Here is a 25,933-nt window from a genome sequence, read left to right as displayed (position 1 = left end):
AATGGCAGCAGGTACAAGAGAAATGCTAAATATCTGGAGGGAAAAGCTCCTGTCCCTCACCCTCCCGCCGGCGGAAGTTCTTCTTGTCCTGGATGGCATCAGTCAGCGTGGTCATCATCTCCTGCTGCTTCAGAGACAGGATGCCCAGGCCCTTCACCAGGCCTGCCAGACCATAGGCTGCACCTTTGCGCTCTGCGTACTTATCAGACTCCAACAGCAGCTGCATCAGCTTCTGGATCATTCCTCCTGCATCCTCCTTAATTGCAGGCACTAGAGGTGGTAAACAGCTTGCCACCGACTCTTGAACCTGTAAAACAATCCATCAGCCACCAGATCACAAAACAGTCATTACTAATATAAATTCCCCTGGAATGCACCCCTAGTGAAACCCTTCTGTCACCATTTTTCATCTCTCTGCCATCCCTAACAGTATACTGGTGTTACTCTGCCTCTGTGTGGAACCTGACAGCTCCTCCCAAAGGCACCTACCTGCTGAGATGGGGTGGACAAGGCTGCTATCAGTTTGCCAACAATTGGTTTCACTTTAGGGTCACTCTTGTCCAGATGTTTTGCCAGTGACCCCATGAGAATGACCACGCTTTGCCTGACAGCATCATAACTGGCATCATTAGGAGCATTTTTCAGGAATTCTTCAAACACTGGCAAGAGAGAGTTAACATTGTCCTGAAAAACAAAACCACAGAACTTGCCACTAGAGTCCACTCAGAATGAGATTTGCTATGCTCAGTGGACTTGTTTGTTCTTCTCTGAGCCAACAACTGAACAATCGCACTGTATTTACAGTTCATTTCATGTGTCACATCACATAAAACCTTGTACCATCCCAACAGGCAACAAATATTTCCTGCTAGAGAGAAATTAGCTCTTCAAAATTAGAATCCCCAAGCCTGCCAGCATGCTGTTCTGCCAGAAGCAACCCAAGCTCCCAGGCCTGAAAATCAGTGCCCACTCCTCTGCTTACCCCATTTGCCAAGGGAAAGCAGAAACATCAAACTAACTTCACACTGTTTTTCTAAGAAACACAATGAATTGTCTTGGGCTAAACTAAAGAATACAGGCATCTGTCCAGAAGTGACTGGCACATATGAGGAAATCAGAAGATGAGCAGTTCACATCCTGCACACCTTCCCCATCTGACACTGAGGGGAAGAGCTGGCAGGGAGAAGAATGGGCCTCAGTCCCTCAATGTTTTAAGTTTAATTAACCCAACAATCAGCATGATTTCATGTTTTGCTTTGCATGAAGCCTGAAAAAGAATTCTCATCCTCACAGGATTGAAAGATCTGTGATCTGATTTTACTTTTATTCCTCTAGTTTTATACCATTTTAACTCCAGCTCATCCAGGGATATTCCATTTTATAGCAATGACAGGGATGAACCACACTTAGTCAACATTAGACACTAACAGAACAATTCTGAACACAAAAGTTCCCAAATGAAAGCTTTCAGCTGTTACAAGTAACAGCAATCTCTAAGAAATTTATAAAAAATTCCTTTTGATAATAAAAATCTATAGGCTTCAACACAGTACCTACATATCCATTACATCTTTTTTCCACTGATAGAGACAGAAACATTCAGACTTACTTTGCCATGAGTGTTGAGTGTTGAAAGAGCTGCATCCAACATGCACTTCCTGACCTCAGGGCTGCGATCATTCAGAGCATCAGGCACAAAAAACTGAAAGAGGGGCTTCACCTGAGAACTGTCCAGGTGCTCTGAGAGCTTGTTAAGGGCCAGTGCTATGCCACACCTGTGAAGAAGGTGATGAGCCTGTGACCTTACTGACTTCTCACAGAACTGAGAGCTCACAATCACATTTGCTATCAGCAGCAATTACAGAAACTGAGAGCAAGAACCATTATGGAAACAAAATGCCTCTGTGTATTTCGTTACATAACTCCATGCTTCAGACTCCCACAAGGACAACAATCCCTCAGCCATATAATAGCTTTTATCTCAATTAAGCTTTAGGGATACTTAAGCCAACTTTGACATCAGGATCATTTCAACTACTGCTGAAATGCAGCAGCTTTACAACAAGGTACATTAGCATTAAAGGACAGATTAGCTCAATACAAGCAGCAAACAAGATGATCTCCAATTAAACCTGTACAGAACATACAAGTAAACAGAAAGTAATTATCCAAACTGGAATTTGGCCAGTTCATTAAGGCTTGCACTGCTGCTCTTGAAACAATCAGTGGCCCACACAGAGATGGGAACACAGTAAGACAAAAATCAGACAGTCTGAGAGGGAAAGACACTGTTTTTATCAGGACATAGAGATCTCAGCATCCAATATTTTGATGGAGTTCTGCCTGCCCCCAGTTTGCTTGCAGGGCAGAAATATTCTCTTCCAGAAGGACACATGAAAACAGCAAGTCAATACAATTGAATGTAATTTGTCCTTCTAGATAAAAATCAAAACCATTTAATTTGGATGCACAGAAGTGATGAGATCTATCTGAATATGACTGTACCTTGCTTCCCACTGGTCAGGTGGTGATTCAGATATCACTCGTCCCAAAGCATCCAAAACTGGAGGTGACCTCTGTAAGGAGAAAAGATTTCATTAAAATGCCTTTTCCAAGGATAGGCATGCAGAGAATTTGTCAACTATACCTGTAAGTATACACATGCAGGTAGCAGAAGAACAAGGTAAAAAAACAAGCAAGTTTGGGGTCAAAATTGCTTTAGTTGACACTGACCACAGTCTTTCTGTATCCTCTAAGGCACCCCTCCCACCTGTCCAATGGTGCCATTAGGGGCTGAGAACATGAAGTTCAAGACACTGATGTCTTTGCTGAGCTCAAACAAGACAACAGTAGATTCAATGCACATCTTCAGGACAGACAAAAGGAAAAGTGACTAACAGAAAATAAAGCAGCAGCTCATGCCTGTCAACCCCTTAGGGCAAAAGTACTTACATAGAGTTTCTCCTGGTAGATCTCTGTGAGCTTGCTCATGACCTCTGCTGCTTGCTTTCGGTACTGAGCTACAGCTCTGGAAAGAGCCTCAGCCCCTGCCTGTCGCACTGCCTCTTCGTGATAGATGACATCTTTGATCAGCAGGGAACACAGGTCAGGCTGCAGCTCCAGACCCATGGACTCCCACAGCCTGCAGCACACACACACAGGGGATGGGTCACCCTTCAGCAAGGAAGCCACTGCCACATGTACAACTGGAGTCACCTACAGCTGCCCTCCAGCTGTGGGCAGAGAAGAGGTCCCCCTAAAACCCAATCAACAAAGAAGAACCCTTACCTCTCTGCCAGCTTCTGAATCTCATCTTCAACATCAAACTTTACTACCCAGAGGCGACGCAACAGGTTCAGTCCATTCTTCTCATCACTGTCTGGGGTGGGTAGAACCATTTGGAGCTCCATCAGTCCCTGAGTTAGTTAACAGGAAAATCAGTGCAAGGATCTGATTTTTAGAAACAGATGCTTTAAAACACTTAAAACTTTTGGCAAGTCAAGCTTTCAGTGGTTGGAAGTGTCAAAATTCATGTTTGCTTGTGCCTTACACTGCCCATGGTGATCAATTACTTCCTATTGCTAGTAGGTGGGACTCAAGAACAGTGAGTTTGTTCAACTCCACAGGTAGTTGCAGAGAGGCTCTGGTGACTACAATCTGTTCTGCTTTTAAGGACCAACAAGACAGCTCAGGAGGGCTAAAATGGAATTTGTTTCACGGCAAAGAACACCAAGCACCCTTGAAGTTTTTCTTTCTATGTTCTCAGAAGTGACTAAGCCTGAAGCTTTCCAATAACAAGGCCTAGCACAGACAGGATTTTTTTCACAGCTTCTCTCTTTAGGCCTAAGCTGTATCCAATTGTAAACAGAAGGTGTTAGGTAGTCCTAATTAATTATACCGCTTTTAATGAAACAAGGGTGTGATAAACCTTTCTGCAGATAAATCCAGCACAAAGAGCATGACTTGGAGCATTACTGTTCATACTGCCTCTGCCACACTGCCCAAAGCCTGACATCACAGCTGAAGCAAGGGAAGATTCACCTCCCAAAAAAGGCATTTGTGTGCCCCTGAGTGAGTCCCACCTACCCTGAGAGCCGCATCCCGGACGTGCATGCAGGGGGCCTGCAGCGCCTGCAGCAGCACGTCGATCTCCTCCTGCTCGGCGTAGGCACAGCCGTCCTCCCCGCTGCTGCTGGCACACAGCGCCGCCAGCGCCTCCGAGGCCAGCACCTGCAGCAGCACACACAGCCACAGTCACACAGCCACAGCCTGGCTGCTGGCAGAGCACTAACACGGCAGAAGAAACCCCCAAACAACAGTGACAAAACCGACGTGACAAGTTCAGCCCAACTCTTTGCTTTTTATTATTGACCTTTCTGCCACCTCACCCCTTACAACGTGTTGTAATCCGATACCAGAGGTATAAGGAAGGTCTTACCTGTCCCCTCCTGTCCCTTATCCTATTGGCAGACGGCCAGAAATCCCCTCCCTGACCCTTTCCTAGAAAAAGCCAAGACCTGAGATGCGCTTCCTCTTTTGCCCTGCCACCACCATGCAATAAAAAGGCAAGGAGCCACTCTTTTGAACCTCGTGCTTGTCTCACATGCTAGACCTAGCTCCTTCTTATGGATACAATAGGAAGAAGTTACAGTTTGTAGCAACAACGTACACTCAGAGGAGAGACTACTGAGCTTATCTGGAAGAGCAAGGCCTTAGAGAAAGAAAAATTGTCACCTCTGGAAGACTGGAGAATATATTTGGTGCAATAAAACCCATAGGATAAAAAATGCAGACATTTTAATCCAAGAACACCATAAACACAGAAGAAACCTGAGAATGAATCAACCACCAGCATCAGAGACTTAAAGCGGTTGGTCCATTTCCCTCATTTAGATGCTGATGAAACTTAGGGAGAACCCTGACTGTGGTTATGAAGCTGAGCACTCACCTGTAAGCGTGGAGAGCCTGTTCCTATCACCCGGGTCAGCAGAACCAGCATGTCCCTGCGGGGCAGCAGCTCTGGGCCATTCTGGAAGGTAGAGGGAGAAAGGAAAAACACTTTTATCTTGTGCTTTACCTATGTATGACACTCCTTAAAAAATCCCAGTCAAAACCTAGGGCTGGACAGGTACCAAAATCCATGGCAGAAAACAATCCTATGCAGTTAACTCTAACTTGGAGAATTCTGCTTTGTCCAGTTTACACATCAGCTGGTTTATCCCATGGCTCATCTGAAGGAGTCATCTGACCCCAGAGCTCTCACCTCATCCACCAACAAGGATTGGCCATTTCCTGATGATCTCAGCTGAGCATGGACTGTAAGAATCTGCAGAATCTTGACCAGGAATTCCTCCTTGTCTTCACTGTTATGGGGTGTCTCAATCATAACTGTCTTCAGAAGAGGAAAGACTAAGGAAAATGCTGGAGCCGATAATGGGGCAGCACCTATGAAGAGGAAAAACCATTCTGTGAACACAGCTGATCCTCCCATGACTCAGTTGATAATACTGACTGATATAAAATGTACACTTGAGTAGTTCATAATAGATATGGCCAAGCTTCAGCCTCATGCACAAAGATGCATTTGACACTTAACAGCAGCAACAGTGCAGCTCCAACAGTGACTTTTGGCACTTCAGTGTTAGGTTAAGGGTAGGATTTGATGATCTTAAGGGTCTTTTCCAACCAGAATGAATCTCTGATTCTACCTAGCACCAATTGAAGTCACATTAGATTCCAAATTACAAAGCCTCAAGAGTATAGAAATACATACTGTGAATGAAATTGAAACAATTCAGTGAATTAGACAAGACACTTAAAAAGTTCATTTGTCCCAAAGCAAGGCCCTGTTTGTCAACTGCATTTCCTCTAAACATTTCCTACCAACCTAGCTAACCAGCTGTCATTCCAGCCTTCAGCTGGATCCCTGAGAATTAAACCCTTCTAACTCTGGTGCAAGCTTCAACTCTCTTCCCCTCCTGGAAAAACCAAAGCTTTTGGATTCCTGTTGTTAAAAGATTTTGCTCCTTCCTTTTTACAGGGCCTCAGCTATAGCATATAACAAAAGTTCCTTCCAGTTCTTCATTAGTCCAGTTATTATTCAAGTATCAGGTGTCTATGGAAAACATTTTCTTTCTATATCCTATCCGTGCTGACAGAGAATGTTTCAATTTCTAAATGCAGATGAAGAGCATTGCAGATACAATACTGCAGTATTAGTCAGCTTATGTAGGGCAAAAATACTGCAAAAGTGGTTCAAAGGAGAAATATTAAATCCCAAACACATTCTGAGCACCTATTTAACATGAACAGCTTCAGTAAAACCCTCTCTATTTCTCATGTGGGATTTTTCTCTCTGTTTGCTTTTACACTTTTCTTTTTTAATTACTGGCTGGATATTTTTAGTCTTAAACCACTGTCCCTCTATACATAGCAGGAGGGAGAAAGCTTTAGTACAGAAGAAAAATGTTCTATTTACACAGTAGCTGATATTGACCAACACAAAAAAAGATTATAGGACATATCTTGGCACTTTGGCAGTGAATGACAAATTCTATCATCCACATTACAAGGAGGCATGATGTCTCTTAGGTCTCATAGTAACCTAAGAAATTAATCTCTACTAAACCATATCACACAAGTACATTCCAAAGAACTCTGAAATTGAGGAAAAATCCTTTGGGAATATAGTATGACTTGTCTAAGAAAGTTCTGTGGAAACTACTGCCCTTCCCTTGCAAAAGTGGAAAAAAATAATTAGATATTAATTTAGTTAAGCAATATAGGAAATCCTGAAGGACTGAAAATACTTCCACCATTTTCTGCAAATAAGCCAGGAAAATTATTCAAATGTTAATGAATGTGCACCTACTAGGGCAAAAAATTGCACAGTGGAGACACCAAATCATCATTGAGATGTTCAGCACTGAAGTGGTGATCAACATGGCCACTGGTCAGCTGTGACAGTGACATGTGCCACAGCCACACCACTGAACTGCAAGAAAACTTAACTATGGGGCTCAGGGACCAAACAGAATCCCATATTTCCCTTAAAAATATACACCACAGCAGCTTTTAATTAGGTTATTTGATGAACAGCTCCAAAGTCTAGGTGAAGTGAACCACCTCCATCCCTGGAATACACCCTGAGACAGCCAAGGACCCACCAACCCTCCTCTTCTGTACTGTTATCTTCTTCACAGCTACTTGTGCACTCCACTGTGAAGAAGATTCTGGAAGCAACCTAAATTAAAACTAACTCCAGGAAATAAAATTAAAGAAAAAAAAAGGTCAAGAAAAAAGGTTTACTTTAATTCAAATCATTGCCTTGCACTGTGAAAACATTGCTTGCCTTCATGTTCTTCAGAGTGGAGAGAACTGCTCTTTCTACAATCATGCCACTATAAAATATTCATGAACTGCAGCACTACACAGCAAACAAGCAGAGGCCATGGGCATTTCACTGCTGTGACCACAGATAACAAGCAATTATTTTGTCTCTCCACTTAGTCTCACTGAATCCCTTATGCTAAGTGGTATTGAAAGGCAGGACTGTCCTTGGCAAAAATGAGCCTTAATTTGACTCTATTATTTCTGTATGAACCATTTTAAGAAAAAATACTGTTATTTCACTTCTACACTTAACTACAGTTGCAACATCACTTCTACTACAACCAGCAGATAAAAACCTTTAAAGTATTTTATATCTATGAAAAGCTATCCAATTAAAAAAGTGAAGTTTTGTTTGCAAAATACAATACAAACTCTGGAAACTGAAGCAGTTGACAGTGATGGGAGGTGGAGGCAGTGTCAGCAGGATATACCACATCTAGCACATCTCCTACCTGGCTCTCCCTTGCTGGTTCGGCTGGGAATGGTGTGGGCATGCAGCAAACTGACCACTCTGTTCAGAGCAACAGGCAGCTCCTCCTGACACCAGGACTCATCTAACTCACACTCGGGTTTCAGCAGGCGCAGGGTCACATGGCTTACCAGAGTACCTGGAATGGAAGGATAAAGAATCCAGGAGAGGGATGAACCAAAAGATTTCTCGAGAGGAAAAGCCCCAGGAACACAGAGCCAAGAACTGCAACAAGGCTCAGAGCAGGAAACTCAGCCCAGGGCTGTCATGGCACAGATTCCTTCACACAGTGTGTGAGTTACACTCACACCCTCCAAACTGCACAGGGAAGATGTTCCCACAGTGACCATCTCCTCAGAGCTGGTCACTGACCAGACAAATCCTTGTCTTTGGTCCCAGTCCTACCCAGCAGTAGGATTTCTGGGAAATCAGTCATTCCCCTAAGCACTGTTCCAGGTGTTTATTCCTCTTGACTTTCTGTGGTACATGGTCATGATCCAATGGTCTGTAAGAATTTTCACCACCATCAAGATGACACACCCTGCACTTAAACAGCAACTGCAAATACTCACCAAAGGTTTTCAGTCGAGCAGGCATGACACAGGAAGCTAAGGAAAGAAAAGGCTTCTTAATCCTTGGAGCAGCCAAAGGTGATCGAAAAAGTGGCAAGAAGGAACTGATGAGACCAGGGATGTACTGAGTGAGACCAGGAGGCTTTTTCTTTATAACAGTGTCCAGGAGTCCTAAAGCTGTTTCCAGCTCATTATCAAGCTGTAAGAGAAACAATTCAAGAGTTTACCATAAAAAAAGCTACAAGGGGAAAAAAAATGGGTTGTTAGATCTCATTTCTAATAACAGAAACAAAGAGGTGATTGCTACACTATTTTCTCTCTATCAAAGTGATAGGGGTCATGGTGGCTCAGAGCTGAAACAATCAAAACTCACTTCCTTCAGCCGTTTCCTTATCTGAGCCTCCCTTTCCAGCTGTGCGTGCATCAGCTCCTTCTGCTTGCTCGTCAGCTGCACCTCATCTTTTATTCCCTTCTTCTTCTTTATCTCCTGCAACACAGAGCCATGGTCATCATTATCTGGGAGCTACACACACCAGCCCTTCAATTAGTCAGACAAGCAAGTTGGAAATGGGGTTTTTGCAATTTATTTTTAAAACAGTATCAAAATATCCTTCCAAGTATATCCCTCTTGAGTAAAGACACAAAATGGAAATCAGCAGGTTAACAACACTTAGGTGTCCCTTTAGCAGCATAAAGTTTCTCCACATTGCTCACAAATTATTTGTAATCATTAAAAAGTGCTGTCCAGTTATTTACAGAGGATGGTCTGTCATTCTCCCCAGAGCTAAGAGAAGTTAACCTTTGTTTAAAAAATGGGATACATACAGATAGAAGTATTCCAAGTAGTTCAGAGAGTCTTTCCCACCAGCACACACACACACGGCAGAAGGGACATGGAACAACACGTCTTTCAGTAAAGATTTTGACCAGCCTGGCATTCCTTTTACCATCAACTCACCTCCTTCAGCTCCAGCTCAATGATTTGTTCCTTGAAGGAATAAGCTTTGTTCTCCCTCTTCATGTTAGCCTTTTTCATACTATCCTGTTGAGCACTGAGAAGGAAAAGTAGAGAAAGAATCAGCACTGCTCTGGACTAAGGACCAGGCATAAAAATCCAGGAACTTCTGTGCAGAAAGAGCATCTGACCTACCCAATCACCCACTGGCAAGAATATCAGCAGTGATCAATCCTCAGATGCACAAAGGAATTATGAAGACTTACCTCTGTATTATAGATTTGTCATAGAGTTCTCCCTCCGGTGTCTTCATGATGGCAAATTCCTCTCGAGTAACCTGGCACAGAGCTGGATTCTCCATTGATGCTGAGATGGTGCTGATGAGCTGTGGGAGCACTCTGCCAGGTGAAAGCAGGGAGAGAGACCCCACTGCATTCATGGATGACTGTCAGGAACATGAAGGAAAAAATATAACCAGTCTTGCTTAAAATTGTCTCCAAGAAGTGTGCCCTGCTGAGGCAGCCTCCATTACATTCCAATCCCCAATTCATTGTTCAGTGGGTATTTGAACCTTATCTAAAATTCTACTCACTTGCTGGTACATTCTTTCCCTCTTAAATCCCAGCTCCTTTTCCCCAGAGACACTCTTGTTTAACCTTCCTCTTCCCCACCTTTAAGACAGCTCTCTTTCCTTATAGACCAGCTAGTACTGAACTCCTGCAAGACATCTCCCAAAACTAACACAAGGAAAGCAGTTTATCACCTGGTTCTCTGGAGTGTAGGAGGTGATCCTGGGTAAGATGTCATTCAGGTGTTTGGTAATGAAGTCTTTAGGGTCTATCTTCATCTTGATGAGGAGGGCTGGCCAAAGTCCTGGCTGCACTGCCACTAGCAAGAATAAATGAGCATAATAAACAAGAAGCAGATTGCTGGCACAACATAACAAAAAGGTACAATAAAGACTCATACATTGGCCATGAGAGTCTTATCCCTGCACTTACCTACAGATGGATGATGGCTCATCAGCAGCATCTCCAGGGCCAGCTTCTCTGGCTCAGAGGAGTCCACATCAAGCCCTGCCACACTGGAGATGACACAGAGGGCCTCATGCAGCACACGAGGGGGAATGTATGTCCTTCCCAGCTCCGACAGCTCTCCTGCCTCTGTCACCAGCACCTCATGAGGCAGAATCTGAGTGAACAACATCAAACCTTCCTGAGACCTGAGCACACCTCCCCATAGTAACACCAGGCTGAATGCTATCTCCCTGTCAGTACCAAAAACCCAAAGTTTCCAAAGGAAAGAAGGGGATATGGGATAGCAGCAAAACCAAAGCACAGGGATGACGGTGGTAAGATTAGGAATGGAGGACTATGCTGGATTTGGGAAGCTAGGGTAAAATAAAACTAAAATGATCACTTCTGGCAAAGACTGTGGAAAAGGTTGAGCCAGCTGGCTGGGAACAGTATGCCCAACTTCTGCAGTGTACAAGCCAGGGCCAAAGAACAAGATACAAAAAAGAAATGAAGCACTTGGTCTTTCAACAGAGATTAAATTTGCATTAAAATAATAAAAATATATGGAAAACTACAGCTTCATCCCCAAAACATTTTGAATATGTCTTTTCCATGCATGTAGGGAAGACCAGGCATACCCCAGACATTGACACTGGAATATGGAGCAATCCAGTAACATTCAGAGAGATCCTCTGGAGCAGAATCCTGTTCACATCAGGCTGTATGTCAATGCTAACAGCAAACCTAGGGCAAGGAGGTGACTGGCACCACTCAGACATCTGTCTGAGCAGACACTCACTGCTTACTCACCTTATGAGAGCTGAGAACCACTTTGAGCTCCTCCAAGAGCCCATAGGCCAGTTTGTACCCTCCCAGGGAGGACAAGAGCTTCCTGACAGTGTGGTGGGCCTGCCTGCGGACGTGCCAGGTGCGGCTCAGCAGCACAGCCACCAGGGCACGGTGGTACTGCCTGCAAACACAGACAGGGTTAGCCAGGGAGGCAGCTCTGCAGCCAAGGGGACACAAAGGCAAAGAGTTCATTCTGTGCACAGCCCCAGGCCCACCCCCCAGTGCCACAGCAGCACTCTGGGGTCAGACAGGGATCAGGCACTGCAAGTGCACTGTACGTACTGAACTTTGCTTTCCGGCAGCCGCTGTGCGTGATCCAAGAGCAGGCGCTCTGTCAGCTGCAGCACCGTGCACAGGGCTGGGGGGAAGAGAAAGATTTAAACCAGCATGAGACTTTGTAAGGAAACAGATTTTTTTCACCTGAAAACAAACAAACAGCAAGCAGGACACATTAAAATAGCTCCCCAAGCTGAGCCTCTACAGAATCTTCTCATTGAAGCTAGAGACAAATCCAACTCAGATCTGCCAAGACTGGGAACTGAACCATGATTTCATTGAAATGTTGTTAGCTGAATCCCAGCACAATTTTCCTGACCATTGTGTGTGACCTATTTTGGTCTAAGTGGACAGAGCAAAGCAAATTATAAACACCACGCTCAGTGCTTCAGTTCTGTTAATTCCTGAGCCCTGCCAAAATGGCTTCAGTGGCAATGAAATGGGTACTGAGTGTCAACTGGCATAAGGCCCTTGCATTGCTTTATCATTTGGAATGATAAATGAGTGGTAACTCAGGTTCATCAAGAAATAAATTAATTCATTTTCAAGGTTAGACTACAGCTAGTGTAGGTGTTCTTCTGAAGAGTACACAGCTGATGTTAATCTGAAACTGTATCCTCCAAATATCACAGAACAGGGCTAACAACATTCTTGTCCAGTACTAAGAAACTGAGTTAAACAGCAACTGGACAGACAGTAACAGCCAATTTACCTTCCTCTGATGCAGACTGCAAAAACTTCTCAGATGTAAAAATCTGTTTTTTCTCATCCAAAATCAGCTGCCAGAAACCACTCAGCTTAGACTCTGTCAGGAAAAGAACAGATATCCATCAGGGATGTTTCAAAATAAGTTAGAACTCATCATTGCACATAAAATGCAGTAAAATTCTCTCTCCCAAAATCCCTCAAGTTACTTCTAGCCTCGTCTTCAATTCTAAAGCCTCTCATTTCTCTCATTTAGAACTATTAATATGCCCAAAAAACATCAGCTGACAAAAATACCTTTCTCTGACTTGTATGTGTGAAATGTAAAGCCTGATTCACCTTAATCTTTCATAGGGCAAACCTTCCTAGAAGTAAAAAGGAGAAGTGGTGTGTTGCTTTTGCTAGAACACACCTGATTTTATATCCTGGCAGATGTATGAACTCAGAAAGCTCTTGAAATATCCTCTGATGGGAGACAGAATTCCAGTCCCTATGCTTTCCAAAGGTCTGTAAAAACACTACCCAAATAACAATCAAGTAATACTTCTAATGTATCAGTCAAATCCTACCATGTAAGGTCAGGGTGAACATCTCCTGTCAAAATAAAGTGGAATATTGCTCTATATATGAATGAAGGCTGGAATTTGCTAAGTCATGGTAGAGTAAGAACTCTTCACTGTAAATAAGAGAGATGGGAATTGATCTTTCCCTGGTTTATAGAAGACCAATGATTCTCTATGTAGAAACTATATATAGATTAGGAAATGATATCTCCTGCCCATTGTCAAGAAGTGTTAACCCTCAGAATCTGTTTATATTGGATTCTGCCAGCTGTTTTGTGACCTTACCAGTTTGTCCCTCAATTACAGACATCCTGCAGATCAACAAAGCTGCAGCAACTCCTTCAGTTACCATGGGAACCTGAGTACTCTGAGATGCTGCTTTTTCTACTGCCTGGATCAGCATGGGCAGCAAGTCCATTCCCTGCAATAATGTGTCACCTGAGAGGATAAAAGAGACACATTACAAAACAGCAGGGTCCTCACTTTACAACTCAGGTACCAATGGTTTTTCCTTGCCAAGGAGACAAGGAAAGGAATCAGACACACACTGGGAAGACTGAATCTCCCAAACACTACCATTAAACTGCAACTATGAAAAGCTCAATGGCAACCACTTCAGTCCTTTCCTCACAGACAGAACAGTCCCATCTCAATATATTAAGTTTCTGTACATGGGATGCAAAATAAAATGCTAATTCAGTTACATTAAAGGAATTACTTAAATCACAGGAAGTCTGACTTCAAAGATTAATGTTTGCCTGAGAGAGGGAAAGCAAATTCCTGGCAAGCCATGACCATCTGTTTCACATCAAACATTCAGAAGTTAAGGAATCCCAGAGGTCTGCAAATGTGGATGAAATACTGCAGTCAAAGGGGGCAGGACCAACAGATGTAAATCCCAAGAGGATCACCAAAAGACAGTAATTTCTCGAGTTCTTAATTTCCAACACTGTCTTTTTTTTTTTAAGTTTCCAAGAGTCAAACCCAGAGACCAAGGTCCCACTGCACTGGGTGCTATATAATACAAAATATGACCCCTGGGCTAGAAACCTTGTAATTTAGTTGTAAGATAAAAATAAATCAATCAAAAATTACTTTGAGATATATGAAAGGCAGCATGATAGGCAGTAATTTTAGTTACACAAGGAAACAAACCATCTTTAAACTTGAAGGCAAAAGAGAGTTTAAGGAAAAATATGAAGGAGGTCAGTAAAAAGACACTGCCTTAAAAATCTTTCTTAATCTGCACAGCTCTCAGGAAGTACAAAGGTTGATAACTCTCCTCCTAAGCCCCAGAGCCAAGAGTTATTAACAGCTGCCCAGTTTTACCTTTGAAGGAGGCTAGCATGCACTGCAGGTAGGCATGTCTCACTGCTGAAGTGGAGGTTTTAAGGCTGAAGGCTTTCTTCAGCCATTCCACCAGCTTCTTAGGAACTTCTGTGGTGAACCGAGCACACCAAAGAGCCAGGACAGAGACTGCATGAACCAATGTGCCTTCATGGACTGGGGAGAAACAGAGCTCACATCAGCTCAGCAATTGCAGAAAGCACAGAACATGAAACAGAAAGTGGGTAACAACATCAGGATGCAGGAAAAGAACACGTGTGCTCCTGACAGGCACAGCACAGTCTCCATGGGGTTGCTCATCAAAACAGGGCAACAGATTCTGTAACAGCAGGCAAGAATCAAGATTAATCTTGAATAACCATGTGAAAACCCTGCTCAGGATGAATGCAGCTTGGCAAACCCAAAACAAAGGCAAGAGGTCTCACCTTCTTGTTGGAGGAAAGGGATGAAAAGCTCAGCCACAGTTGCACTCAGAGCTTGGCTGGAGGGTCCAGAAACCACATGGTGACTCAGGCTGCCAATCCCTGAAAGGACAGAATTCTCTCAGTAGTTCCCAAACTACCAACATAATATCTAAAACCAATCAAGAATGACCCTTCATACTACAATCCTTGCACAGACATCTCTTTTTCTTGTCAGTACATCTGGATGTCCCATCCACCATGTACCACACTGCCAGACTGCTTTCTTCATTTTCACTCTGGGTACAAGTCATCTCCTTCAAATAAAATTTTTGGCCTCCCAGCCAATTATTCTCTTTGAATAGAAAGTCAGAAACTGATATGTGGTATCCAGCACCTTCTATGCCTCCAACTACAGCCAATTTAGAGTGACAGGCAGGAAATGCTAAAGGCTGAGGTATGGATCCCTTCCATTCAGCCTTCTGCTTGATTTCTTTCACCAGAGAAACAGCTTTCTTCTAGGATCCTCACCTGAAAGGACACTCATCTTCTGAGCAACAACTGTCAGCTTCCCCTCTGAGCCTGCCAACAAGAAACACAAAGGTGACAGGTGATTACAGGCAAAAGCTGTGTTACATCAAGAATCTCCTCCAAAACACAAAAGCTTGCCCCATTATCCCTGATCCAGGCTGAACCACCCCTTCCACACAGGCAGTAAAGAGAACAGAAAATACATTACATAAACCTCCTTGATTCATCCCCACTTCTTATCCTACAATTCACTCACCCCCTAAGATGGCAAAAAGGTGCCTGCCCAGCGACTCCACAGCTGAGGGATCGCTGCACTGCCGAGCCAAGTTCTTCAGTGCCACAACTGCTTCATCCATCAGCTGCACACTGTTGGATTTCAGATGACCTAGAAAATAATAACACATAAGCTAAGAGATCCTTACAACAAACTGCATAAAGTCAGCAAGTAAGGATTATCTTTACATGTAGCTTAATGCAGCTTCTGGAATCATCATGTGAACTACTGCAATTCCAATTTACAGCATCATCCTCCCTTTCACCTAAAACAACCTTTTCACCAGCAATCAAGCTGTTGTAGGTACAGCCAGAAAGTTGCAGAAAGCTTTATTCTAAATACATAATTCCCTCTAGAAGTGAGAATACTTACTGGCCAGTCCTTTCACAATGTCTAGAGCATACTGGCTAAGATCCAGGTTCACAGATACGAGCAAGCAAGAGATTGCTGACAACAGAAAAGATAAGAACAGTTACTTAACAAAATGTGATGTGCCATTGGCATTTTAGTGCACTCTTCCCCACAATTCACATCAAGAGGAGACAGAGTAGTAAAGAGTAGGAATAAAAACAACCTACTGAAATCGATGCCCAGTGAACAGAATAATTCAGGATTATTCTTGTCACTCAGCTGTGAAATCCTGTCCTCAGTGCAAACAGCAGCTATCACACACCCTGGCACTTGGGATCACACCACAAATGTTGCTTTCACATCTAACCCTTGGAAGCCAGACAATCCTGCCTGCACTCAGACCAAAATCATAGGCCAGAGTGACACTGCCCCAACAGCTCCAGAGCACTAAGGATTTAGGCACTTTGACAGAGCAATGCAGAGATGACACTCACTTTCAATTACGTTCTCAGGACTCCGCAGCAGGGATTTCTGCAGAGTTGGCAAAACAGAGTCCTTGAATTCAGGGTGGGACATGTAGCGAAGCAGTGGAGAGCAGCTGTCCTGCAAAGGGGACAGGGCACTCAGCACAGGGCACTGCTGCCTGTGGGACAACATCACAAGCAGCTCTAAATATTGTCTCACCAGCACATGCTTCTGAGGCTTTGTCTTGCTCATAAGGATGGTCTTCAAGTAGAAATCCAGTAGAGCACTCTGAACAAGCAGAAACACCAGATTACAGCCACATCTCAACCTGTACACAGCTCCCAGCAATCAGGTGCCAGGCTGGATACCTCATCTCCTCCTCCTCTGAAAGCTTTCCATCTATCCTCACATGAGCCAGTGCAGCAGAGACCAGTGCTCCCTGCTCTACCCTGAGCCCAACACTCAAACCACACCAAGAGCTACATGCTGCCTTTCACTCCCATAGCAGGGACAAGGCAGGAAGCTGTATGCTGGACATCCACAGAAAATGCACAGGCAACACCAAACACACCAAACTCCTCTCTAAACACACCCCAGCTGTTTCAGTCAGAAGCACTGGACTACTGAATTGAGAGACAGTGAAACCAGGGCAGATGCAAAGTACCAGCCTCACTAAGATATCTATTCAGTCCATTCTTCATGATAACAAGTGATGCTTCTTATTCCCCCTCAAAAAAGCTGTACAGCAGATTTACCTTGTATCTTTTAATAATATCCATCTCCTTCTGGGCTGTGCAAAACTGCACCACAAGTCCCAGCATCGCAGCATAACTCTGGTTTGGTTCAAGCCCAAGAATGACAGATAGGTACTGATCCACCAGATCCTGGTTCTTAAAGAGAAAAAAAGCAAGGCACATTAACAACACAGAACAGAACAGACAGCTGTAGAATATGGCACATAATGTATACATCACCTCTTTCCACAGCCTGTTCAATTTCTTCACAGCCCCATCCACTGCCTGCTTGTGAGAGCCTCCCAGGACTTCCAAAAGGAGCAAGCACTGAACCTCCACCTGCCAAAGGCAACAGCCAAGAAAACCTTTGTGCACCTGCTTCCCAGAGAGCTTGTATCAAACCAGACATGCCAAATGTCAGTGATTGTCAATGATTAGCTGAATCTGCTTAAGTCTTTAGATCATCTAAGTTCTTCCAACAAGCTGCCTTTGCTTTCATCCCACATCTCTGAGCAGAACCATGCCAGCAGTTTTGTAAACACTGAAAACAGATCACATCTCTTCTTAAAATCTGTTCCTACTGTATCCCAGTGTGTCATGAGCACAGTTGCAAGTATGTGCAAAGGAAGTGAAAGGAAGGTAAAAGCTCCTTGATACTCGTACAACCAAGTATCATACAGAGATATTTCAAGCAAGGCACAAGGACTTCATGCCACACTGCAGATGCCCCTCAGAGGCACCAGTAGCCATCTCTGTATGCAGAGAAATGCACAGGTGCAAGACTGCCCCACCCCACTCATGCTTTACACACCTCCTGCTTTCCCCAGGGCAGCAGCAAAGATCACAATACACCAAACGCCCTCAAAACTCAGATTCTAACTTGGTGTTTTCAGTTACATTCAGAACTGTTTGCAACATTGCAGCAACTTAAACACATCAGAAATATTTAAGTCCATATCTGCAAAGGGATATTTCCGCAAACCTTAAAGAACCTACCAGTTTTTTCCAGGTTTCTCCCTGTCTCTTGTCAGGTGTTGGAAAGACTGTGCGTACAAGCAGGCATGTCCAGGAGAGTGCCAGCAGAGCTGCAGATCCACTGCTCTTACTGTTGTACAAACAGGAGAGGGAGGTAAATCTACACTTCCCAGGACATAACTTTTACCTACTCGACCATTACAGACCCATTTTGTCCAAGTTACTGACAGGCAATTTTATCACACAAAAATGCAGCTAAAGCCTTAGTTTTTAAAGGGAATAATCAGCCCTCAGAAGTTGTTTGTTTCAGCTCTGGTTTGATACTCAAAGCTTCCAAAAAGTACAAGAGGCAGCTGAACATTTGACAGGTGATGAAATTCTCTTTCCTAACAATTTTGGAGACTGTTTCTTAAAAGAGTTTGTTCCTCATCTCCCTAGAGCTGAAGTTTAACAAAGACTAAAACATAACTCAGCCCCAATCCACCAGCAGTCATACCAGGATATTCCCTCTGCTTTCCCAGGTGGCATGGAAGAGGCAAGAGAGGATCTGAGCAGCATTAACAGCTTTGTGTCTAAAGGCTTTTAACACCTCTGCCAAGCAGCATTCTGAACAGGAGGAACTACCAGCAACTCAGAACTGCTCCCACACCAAGCAACTCACCTGGGCACCCCAGCCTTGCCACCAATCCCTGAAGACTGCAGAGAGTGCAGCAGGTTTTTTGCCGTGGCCTCAGGCTGGGACTCTGCGAGCTGCTGAAGGGCCAACTGCAGGGCTCTGCGGGACGCTGCATCCCTGTGACAAACAGCACCATCAGCATCCTGAACCTGCACACTGCACCCCACCAAGGGCTCTGCTTTCTCTTTTCACCAGTCAAGCTAGCAACTATTTTATCCTGGCTGTTCTGCTAAGTGGAGAAGTTTCTGGGAGAAACTTCCATTCCATTCCTCAAGTGACAGCACTTATGTGGAGACCCTCTGGCAGACTGTAGAAGAAAATGGGTTCTGAACAGCTGCTCTACAACACTTTTTATCCCACCTAAAATTGACCAAAAGGCATCTAAAAGACAGCTCAGTCTTGCTTCACAAGGAGATGGGTGTTCATTCTTGCAAACTGAACCACAGGATTAAAGTTTAAATTTCAAAATTAAAGTCAAAATGCAAGGCAAATATTGTAAAACTTTTTAATGTCAATCCTCCCCTGAGAATGTAATTACAAGATGACATTGTTTAGTGTCATTTACATCTCTGTGACACTGCTTGCTAACACTTCCAGATGCTCCAGACCAATTCAACTACTAAATACTGATAGATTACATAATGCAGCCTTTCCACATCAATTTACTCACCGGTATCGATGCAGAGTAAGGCAGAAGAGTTTGCAAAGGCCTTTCACTGCACCTTCTGGGAGATCTGTAACAATGTATTTCAAAATACTTCATCAATCACTGAGCTCTTAATCTTTAACACAAATATGATCCACTTCATGACTGAAATACGTAAAACTGTTCACAACTATGAAATTGCTCGCAAGAATCACAACAGAAGTTTGCTGGTTTTATACATTTTATGCGTATTTTAAAGAATAGCGATAAAAATGGAACACATGAAACATGGTCATCTTCAGAAAATGAGAGAAATAAGTTCAAAAAATTTGCTTCAGCTGTATGTATCCAAATATTCCATGAGTACTAAAAGATCAAGCCAAGAGTCATGAAAGAAACTCAAATGATACATTAAAGAAGAACTAACATACACAGTGCTACAACTTCTGACTGGAAAGGCTCTAGAGAGAGCAAAAGGGATAAAATAGTTATTTACTGAAAGGATCCACCTTGGGCAGTGCAAGAGCCCAGCCAGGGCTGCACCCAAATCAAATCCAAGATGGATCCTGGTCACGAGTCTTTATATTTTATATTTTGTAAGTTCTGGTTCATCCATATTTTGGGGTCAATTCTCCAACTACAGCCCCAGGTTATGAAGTCTCAGCCCCTGGCTTGGCCCCTTTCCCTTACTCTTGTTTATGATTTTTGGGTACCAGGTGTCCTTGATTCTCCAGCTAGAAAGGGACTGTTTTGTCTAACTCCCCTGTGAAGAGAACTAATATATAAAAACTAATAACACCTAATATGAAGTTTCAGAGTTACACACTAAGTGCAGAGATTCTGGAAAAATATAAAAGTTAAAACCCAAGGCAACTACTGACTGGAAAAAGCAGATGTGCCAAAAGCTGGGGTTCTGTTCTACCAAACTTCATGCTTGGAATTAACCCTGTGATGGAGCACTGGCTCCAAAGACACCAGCACCTTCCCTCAAACAACCAACCCTCACACAGCCTTTTGAAACAAAACATTTTAACATTCTCCTCCACCCAGGTAAACAGAACAGCACTCCCAAGCTCTTACCTTTCCCAGAGATGCATTTTCCCAGCTCACTGAGGATCTCTCTCCGCTCCTTCACGCTGGCTGTGGTCACTTTCACTGCAAACCGCTTCAGTGTGTCAGAAATCTAAAACCACAAAGCAGAAAAACATCAGACTGCCTTTGATATCAATCCACAGAACAAAAACCAGGGCAAGCAGAACATGTCACTTGCTGCCACATGATCTCTTAGTGCCCAAATGTGAGCATCTACAAGGAAGGGTCACTGTGCTTCACACTGTGAAACTCCTTCCCCAGGGCTGAGGGACAACTGCTCTCCAATTATCTGTGCTCTCATGCTCTGTAAGAGACACTTACCCCTCTAAAGTAACACAGAGAAAGAGATAGGACCCATAATCTGGAGTACAGGACCTTTCAAAGCAAAAAAAAAAAAAAAAAAGCAACTTCCAGAATTCAAAGGAGCTTCTCCCTGTATGTTCTCTGCTGAAGTCCAGGTAGTCCTGAAGGGGACTTGAACTGAAGACAACCCAGGGACACCTACATGCCCAGGTTTTCTGCATTTATATAAAACAAAAAACACAGCTCTGCAGGAAATTCAGCTTTTAAACTGAGCAACTTCATATCACCTTTCTGAAAGGCAGCAAATGAGCATGTCTTTAGAAACTCATTGAAAACTGTTCCTTCCCTTTTCAATCTTTTTCAAAGAGCTCCTCAATGGTGCTTTCAGTGAAGCCTTTTGCTGGCACACTGGAATGCTAATCCTGCAGTGGCTTCCTGGCCTTCAAAGTCCATCCACACTTCCCTGGGACTGTGACCATTTCACACCCACAGGTGCCCTGAAAAACTGGCTGGAAGCAGTGCTGCACCTCTGGACAGCAAGGCTGGCTTGAGCTGCAAAGGATGACCAATGTCACTGACACCTGAACTAAAAGAACCAGCTGCTTCAGGATCTGCTCTCCTCTGAAAGCTTTCAATTACATGAGTTCATCATATGCAAATTCAAACCAAGCTGCACTTACTCATGCTGCTTAATGAGGAGCAGGGAGATGTGCAGACATGAAAAACGTGTTAAAATTATCCTGAGTCTCGAAATTTAAAATATAAATTATCTATAACGCTACAGGACCTCAACAGCATCTCAGTGACTTACACAAACTGCAAAACCTCGACTACCCACCGAGTCTCCACGGAAAAGCCATTGGGACAGGCTTTACCAGTTTGCATTTTATTTTTTAGGACGTTTATGCACACGTTACACAGCCAGCATACCAGCAATGCCGCTGCAAACAAATACAGAGGACAAAGGCAGTATTGATACAAGCAAGGACCCGACACAGGGAGCGTCCCAAGGCGCTCAGGATGCAGCCCGGCAGCCGGGCACAGACAGCGGGCACGGGGAGCGGGCACGGCGCGGCCGCTGCCAACCGGGACCAGCGGCTCGGGCCCGGCTCCGCCCGGGCTCCCAGGGCTCCTTCCCTTCCCGCGGGCCGGGCTCGGCGGGGCCCGCCCCGGCCGCCACGTCCCCCGGCGGCTCCGGCACCGCGCCGGGCCCCGCGGGCGGGCCGAGGGCGCGGCGCGGCCCCGGGCGCGGCCCCCGCCGCTCTCCCCCGGCCGGGCCGGACCCTGCGCGGCCCGTCCCGCACTCACCTGCGTGTCGGCCGCCATCGCTCCGCCGCGACCCCGGAACCGGTAGCGGCTTCCGGGGCGGGCCCGGCCCGCGGCGATGGGCGCTGCCCGCCGGCCCGAGCCGCGTGGGGAAACGGAACGGGACGGGACGGACGGCGGCTGCACCGCCCGGAGCTGCCGCGGGCACGGCCTGTGCTCGGCCCGGCCGGGGGAACGGCGCTGCGGCCCCCAGAACTAGCGCTCCCCAGAACTAGCGCTCCCCTGCAGCACCCGCGGCCGGGGCACAACCGCTGCCCTGCCCGAGAACAACCATCGCCCTGCAGCGCCGGGCCCCTCGGGTTACACCCTTCCCAAACCCCAGCTGATACAGACTACACCACCGATGCAGGCACACATGAAGGTGTAAAATAACTTTTTATTTCTCCCATCGGACCAACTCTGACAGAGGCAGAGGGTGGCTGCTCTTAGTCAAAGAGACCAAATCCCATGTCCTCGTCAGACTCCTCCGACTCCTCCTTTGCTGCCTCCTTCGCTGGAGCAGCAGCAGCAGCAGCAGCAGCAGGTGCAGCTGCTTCAGCCACCACAGGCATGGCTGCCACAAAGGCTGAGGGGTCTGCCAGGAAGGCCTTCACCTGCAAAAGTAGGGGAAAAAATATAAATTCACAGGGAACAAAACAACTTGCTGGATTGAACCTTTGCAATGATAAAAGGCAGCACTCCCAGCTTGCCAGAACCTAACAGGTTCACCAGCAGATATGAAGTACCAAACACATTTCAGCTATGCTGAATGAACAGCCCCAAAGGAACACCAGGTAAATCAGCTTTCTCCTGCCATTTGTACACAACATATGGAAGCAAGTGCCCCTTCTCCAGATACATCCCACACACAGGCGTGTGTCCCAGTCCTCCCAAACCAGGGAACACGCTGTGAATGTGCCTGGCTGCATTTCTAACGTGCTCCTGTGCAGAGCTCAAAGCCAGCCGTCACCTTTTCAGCCAGTGGGAAGGTGTAGTCAGTCTCCACAGCCACGGCCAGGACACGCTTGTAGCCATTGATGATGGAGTGGGGCACGGACGCGATGGTCGGGTACCCAATTTGCAGACAGATGCTGGCAACATTACGAACACCCTGTGAAGAGACAGACTCGTGTTTCTGTGGTCTGAGAATTAGCCTGGACTAGAAATCACAGCAGAGGATGGGCAGATGACACCTTTTACACTGCCAACACAAGGGAAAGCATGCAATGCACACTGGTAACAGCTCCAGCAAAATCAAGGCATCAAGATTTACGTGTCACTGATCTCTCTCTCTGCTGACCAGTGACCTGACAGAAAGGCATGAAGCTGTGTCAGTGGAGTTTTAAGTGGAATAATAAGAAAAGGGTCTTCCCCCAGAGGGTGGTGGGGCACTGAACAGGCTCCCCATGGAATGGTACGGCCCTAAGGCAGCCAGAGGCCAAGAAGCATTTTGACAATGCTCTCAGGCACAGGGTAGGATTGCTGTGGTGTTTTGTGCAAGCCAGGAGTTGGACTCAATGATTCCTTATGGGGCCCTTCCAACTCCGCATATTGCATGATTTTAACTGGCCTTAAATGATTTCTGAAGCAGCTTCAGGTGAAGGCTCCTACAGGAAGGTACTCCCTTGACACACAGTTCCTTATGGGAGCAGGGATAGATCCTAGCCCTGCAGGACCTTGTGGAAAACACCAGACAGGACACTTTGTTCTGAGGCAGTGCTGGCTCCCAGAGCAGCGAGGCAGAACACGAGGGACAGGGCTGTGGCACTCACCTCCAGAAAGCGCTTGTGCAAGGTCTCCTCGGTGATGTCCAGCACTTCAGGGTTGTAAATGCTGCCATTATCAAAGACCTGCTGGATCACCAACCCGAAGGAGAACGGGGAGATGTTCAGCATGTTGAGCAGAGTGGCTTCGCTGGCACCCACTTTGTCTCCAGTCTTGATAAGCTGCACATCGCTCTGAGGAGAGCAGGGAAAAGGAATTAATATGACCAAGGAAGTCCAGCCCGTCAAAGCAGTGGAACACAAACACAGACAGTGGAACTGGAGGAGCAAATCAGCACAACCAACACACTCCACAAGCAGAGAAAGCTCAGGACCACATAAACAAGTCCATGTTGGCCAGGAGAAAGGCAGCATGTTTCCTGCATTACCTACGGGTAGCTCACCTGCATGTTCCTCTGACAGAACCCACCCCTGGAAATGTGATGGAAAACTTCAATCCCCCCACACTGCACACTGAAGCCAAGCCAGACACCCGCCTCCAGATCCCAAAGTGCAATAATCACACTGCTCATACAGCATCTTGGCACTAATGAGAGCTTTGGCCTTCACAGCTCCCTCAGCTGCCACAATCAAGACCTCCCAGTCAAGGAACAGTTCAAACAGCTGCAGCTCACTGACCAGAATTTCAATGGTCCCTCTGGAAATCTTCGTGGTGATGCCCAAGGCCTGGAAAAAGGAGGTCTTCTCGGGCCCGAGACCCGTGTTCTGAGCTGGCACAGTCACATCACAAGGAGCGATAGCACCGGCACGGGCAGCAGCTGGCACCTGAGAGGGGGGAGATGAGCAGTAGCAACAACACTCAACTCAGATTTTGTGGAATCCCTCCTCCCTGACATGCTCCTCCAGGACAAACAGCACCCAGGCACACACAAGTGAGGCAGCTGAACTTAAGCAGTTTGGCTAAGACTGCAGGGGCCAGTTCCCAACCCTTAAGGACTCCGACTAAACAAGTGTCCACAGTGAAGACTTAGTTTTATTTTGCATTCCACCTCAGCCTAAACATGCAGTGAGGGCTGATCTCCCTTACCTTGTTAGCCAGCAGCATGTCCCTGATCTCAGTCAGATCCTCCTTAGTGAAGACAAAGCCCACATTGCCACGGATATGAGGCAGCAGCCTAAAGGGAACATGACAACCTTCAGTTTTACTCCTCGGACAACCTCCCCTCCTTTAAGACAGAGGACCCAGAAGTGCCCTCAGGCATCATTACCCACTTTTCTAGGGCAGGGTTGTTCTCCAGATGACCACGAATAGCTTTGCGCATCATCGTGTTCTTCCCCATCAGCACAACAGCTTTTCCACGCAGGGACATACGGATCTGCTGCATCTGCTTGGATCCCACGTTGTCTGCTCCCACGATGAAACATTTTGGGTAATCATCCAGGAGTTGCTATAGCAAAAAAAGTACTGTAACTACACAAATAAATACAGAACAGCGCACAGAGCAGCATTAAAACCTCAGCACGTCAAAACGTAAAAGAAGTCTGTCGGGAGTTTGAGAATGATGGGCTCCGAGTGAGGCTGGGTGTGGCTTAGGCTGCATCTTTCACTCAGCCATCGAGTTACATCCCTGACCAAATCTGCAAGCACCACGGCATTCTCAGGATGCCTGATCTGAACTACCTCAAGTCTCTTCCCAGTGCCAAGAACTAGTTCAGACAACACATGGTACTCATCTATCTCTCTTAAAAGCCCCCACAGCCCGGCCCGCCCGGCTCCCCCTGACCCAGCAGCGCCCCACGAGGTCTCCGAGTCGACACTCACGATGATTTTCATAAAATAATTGGACTTCCACGTAGCCCTGTCTTCCCTGGGCATCTCGGCGGTGCTCCAAGGATCGCCCGGTGGGTTTAAAGACGAGCTAGGACCTGCCAGGAAGAAGAGCGGCTCAGGTGGGTCCGTACCCTTCCCTCCTCTCCGCCCTGGGGCCCAGCGCTCCCAACCCCACAGCCCGGCCGAGGACCAGAACCCCGCTCCCGGTCCCGGTCCGTCCCCCCTCAGCGCAGCCGCCCAGTCCCAGCCCCGCCCGGGCCCTGGAGCCGCCGCGCCGCGCCCGCACCTCCACGAGGGCTCCGGGAAAGAAGGGCCTCAGGGCGGGCCTGTCTCCTCTTATACCGCGGCTCATAACCAATCGCAGAGCGCCGCGGCGCTGCCTCCCCTCAGCCCATTGGCTGCTCTGCACGTCAATCGTGCGCCGCGCTGTGGGAACCGCGTGACGCCAGCGGAAGGCGCGAAGGCCGCAGGGGAGCGCGCG

General features: G+C 46.0%; 2 protein-coding genes across 3 annotated transcripts in view; both read right to left on the bottom strand.

The window, feature by feature from the left end:
• GCN1 (GCN1 activator of EIF2AK4) overlaps positions 1-21,940 on the bottom strand; it is a 38,307-nt gene extending 16,367 nt beyond the window's left edge. For both annotated transcript variants that reach the window (XM_079323103.1, XM_079323104.1), the window contains exons 1-34: positions 21,901-21,940; positions 20,278-20,380; positions 19,222-19,285; positions 18,537-18,668; positions 17,897-18,005; positions 17,141-17,239; positions 16,922-17,056; positions 16,386-16,454; positions 16,196-16,304; positions 15,723-15,797; positions 15,333-15,461; positions 15,077-15,127; positions 14,570-14,668; positions 14,127-14,300; positions 13,083-13,235; positions 12,242-12,334; positions 11,536-11,611; positions 11,215-11,374; positions 10,390-10,579; positions 10,152-10,276; positions 9,655-9,833; positions 9,392-9,485; positions 8,807-8,920; positions 8,434-8,632; positions 7,845-8,000; positions 5,264-5,445; positions 4,949-5,029; positions 4,087-4,230; positions 3,289-3,416; positions 2,953-3,142; positions 2,506-2,576; positions 1,610-1,775; positions 490-684; positions 61-307 (exon numbers count right to left, since the gene is read on the bottom strand). In XM_079323103.1, the coding sequence (XP_079179229.1) occupies positions 61-307; positions 490-684; positions 1,610-1,775; positions 2,506-2,576; positions 2,953-3,142; positions 3,289-3,416; positions 4,087-4,230; positions 4,949-5,029; positions 5,264-5,445; positions 7,845-8,000; positions 8,434-8,632; positions 8,807-8,920; positions 9,392-9,485; positions 9,655-9,833; positions 10,152-10,276; positions 10,390-10,579; positions 11,215-11,374; positions 11,536-11,611; positions 12,242-12,334; positions 13,083-13,235; positions 14,127-14,300; positions 14,570-14,668; positions 15,077-15,127; positions 15,333-15,461; positions 15,723-15,797; positions 16,196-16,304; positions 16,386-16,454; positions 16,922-17,056; positions 17,141-17,239; positions 17,897-18,005; positions 18,537-18,668; positions 19,222-19,285; positions 20,278-20,380; positions 21,901-21,918 (4,309 nt within the window). In that variant the 5' untranslated portion in view covers positions 21,919-21,940. The remainder of the gene's footprint in view (positions 1-60; positions 308-489; positions 685-1,609; positions 1,776-2,505; positions 2,577-2,952; positions 3,143-3,288; positions 3,417-4,086; positions 4,231-4,948; positions 5,030-5,263; positions 5,446-7,844; positions 8,001-8,433; positions 8,633-8,806; positions 8,921-9,391; positions 9,486-9,654; positions 9,834-10,151; positions 10,277-10,389; positions 10,580-11,214; positions 11,375-11,535; positions 11,612-12,241; positions 12,335-13,082; positions 13,236-14,126; positions 14,301-14,569; positions 14,669-15,076; positions 15,128-15,332; positions 15,462-15,722; positions 15,798-16,195; positions 16,305-16,385; positions 16,455-16,921; positions 17,057-17,140; positions 17,240-17,896; positions 18,006-18,536; positions 18,669-19,221; positions 19,286-20,277; positions 20,381-21,900) is intronic.
• A 334-nt stretch (positions 21,941-22,274) lies between these two features.
• RPLP0 (ribosomal protein lateral stalk subunit P0) lies at positions 22,275-25,784 on the bottom strand. The gene is made up of 8 exons (XM_079322202.1): positions 25,739-25,784; positions 25,444-25,547; positions 24,894-25,069; positions 24,709-24,796; positions 24,300-24,446; positions 23,670-23,855; positions 22,868-23,008; positions 22,275-22,511 (listed from the first exon to the last, which is right to left on the bottom strand). The coding sequence occupies exons 2-8, from the start codon at positions 25,495-25,497 to the stop codon at positions 22,344-22,346; spliced, it is 960 nt and encodes a 319-aa protein (XP_079178328.1). The 5' UTR covers positions 25,498-25,547; positions 25,739-25,784; the 3' UTR covers positions 22,275-22,343.
• Between the last annotated feature and the right edge of the window lie 149 nt (positions 25,785-25,933).

The sequence above is a fragment of the Erithacus rubecula genome (assembly GCF_903797595.1).
Source record: "Erithacus rubecula genome assembly, chromosome: 19".
NCBI classification, from domain to species: Eukaryota; Metazoa; Chordata; class Aves; order Passeriformes; family Muscicapidae; genus Erithacus; species Erithacus rubecula.
The sequence above is the reverse complement of the archived record's forward strand: the minus strand, read 5'-3'. Positions and strand labels throughout refer to the sequence as shown.

Excerpts from the sequence above, each read along its gene's own strand:
- RPLP0 (XM_079322202.1), bottom strand. The coding sequence starts at position 25,497 with ATGCCCAGGGAAGACAGGGCTACGTGGAAGTCCAATTATTTTATGAAA. Across the intron at positions 25,070-25,443 it reads ATTATTTTATGAAAATCATC|CAACTCCTGGATGATTACCC; the intron begins GTGAGTGTCGAC and ends TTTTTGCTATAG. Across the intron at positions 24,797-24,893 it reads AACAACCCTGCCCTAGAAAA|GCTGCTGCCTCATATCCGTG; the intron begins GTGGGTAATGAT and ends TGTTCCCTTTAG.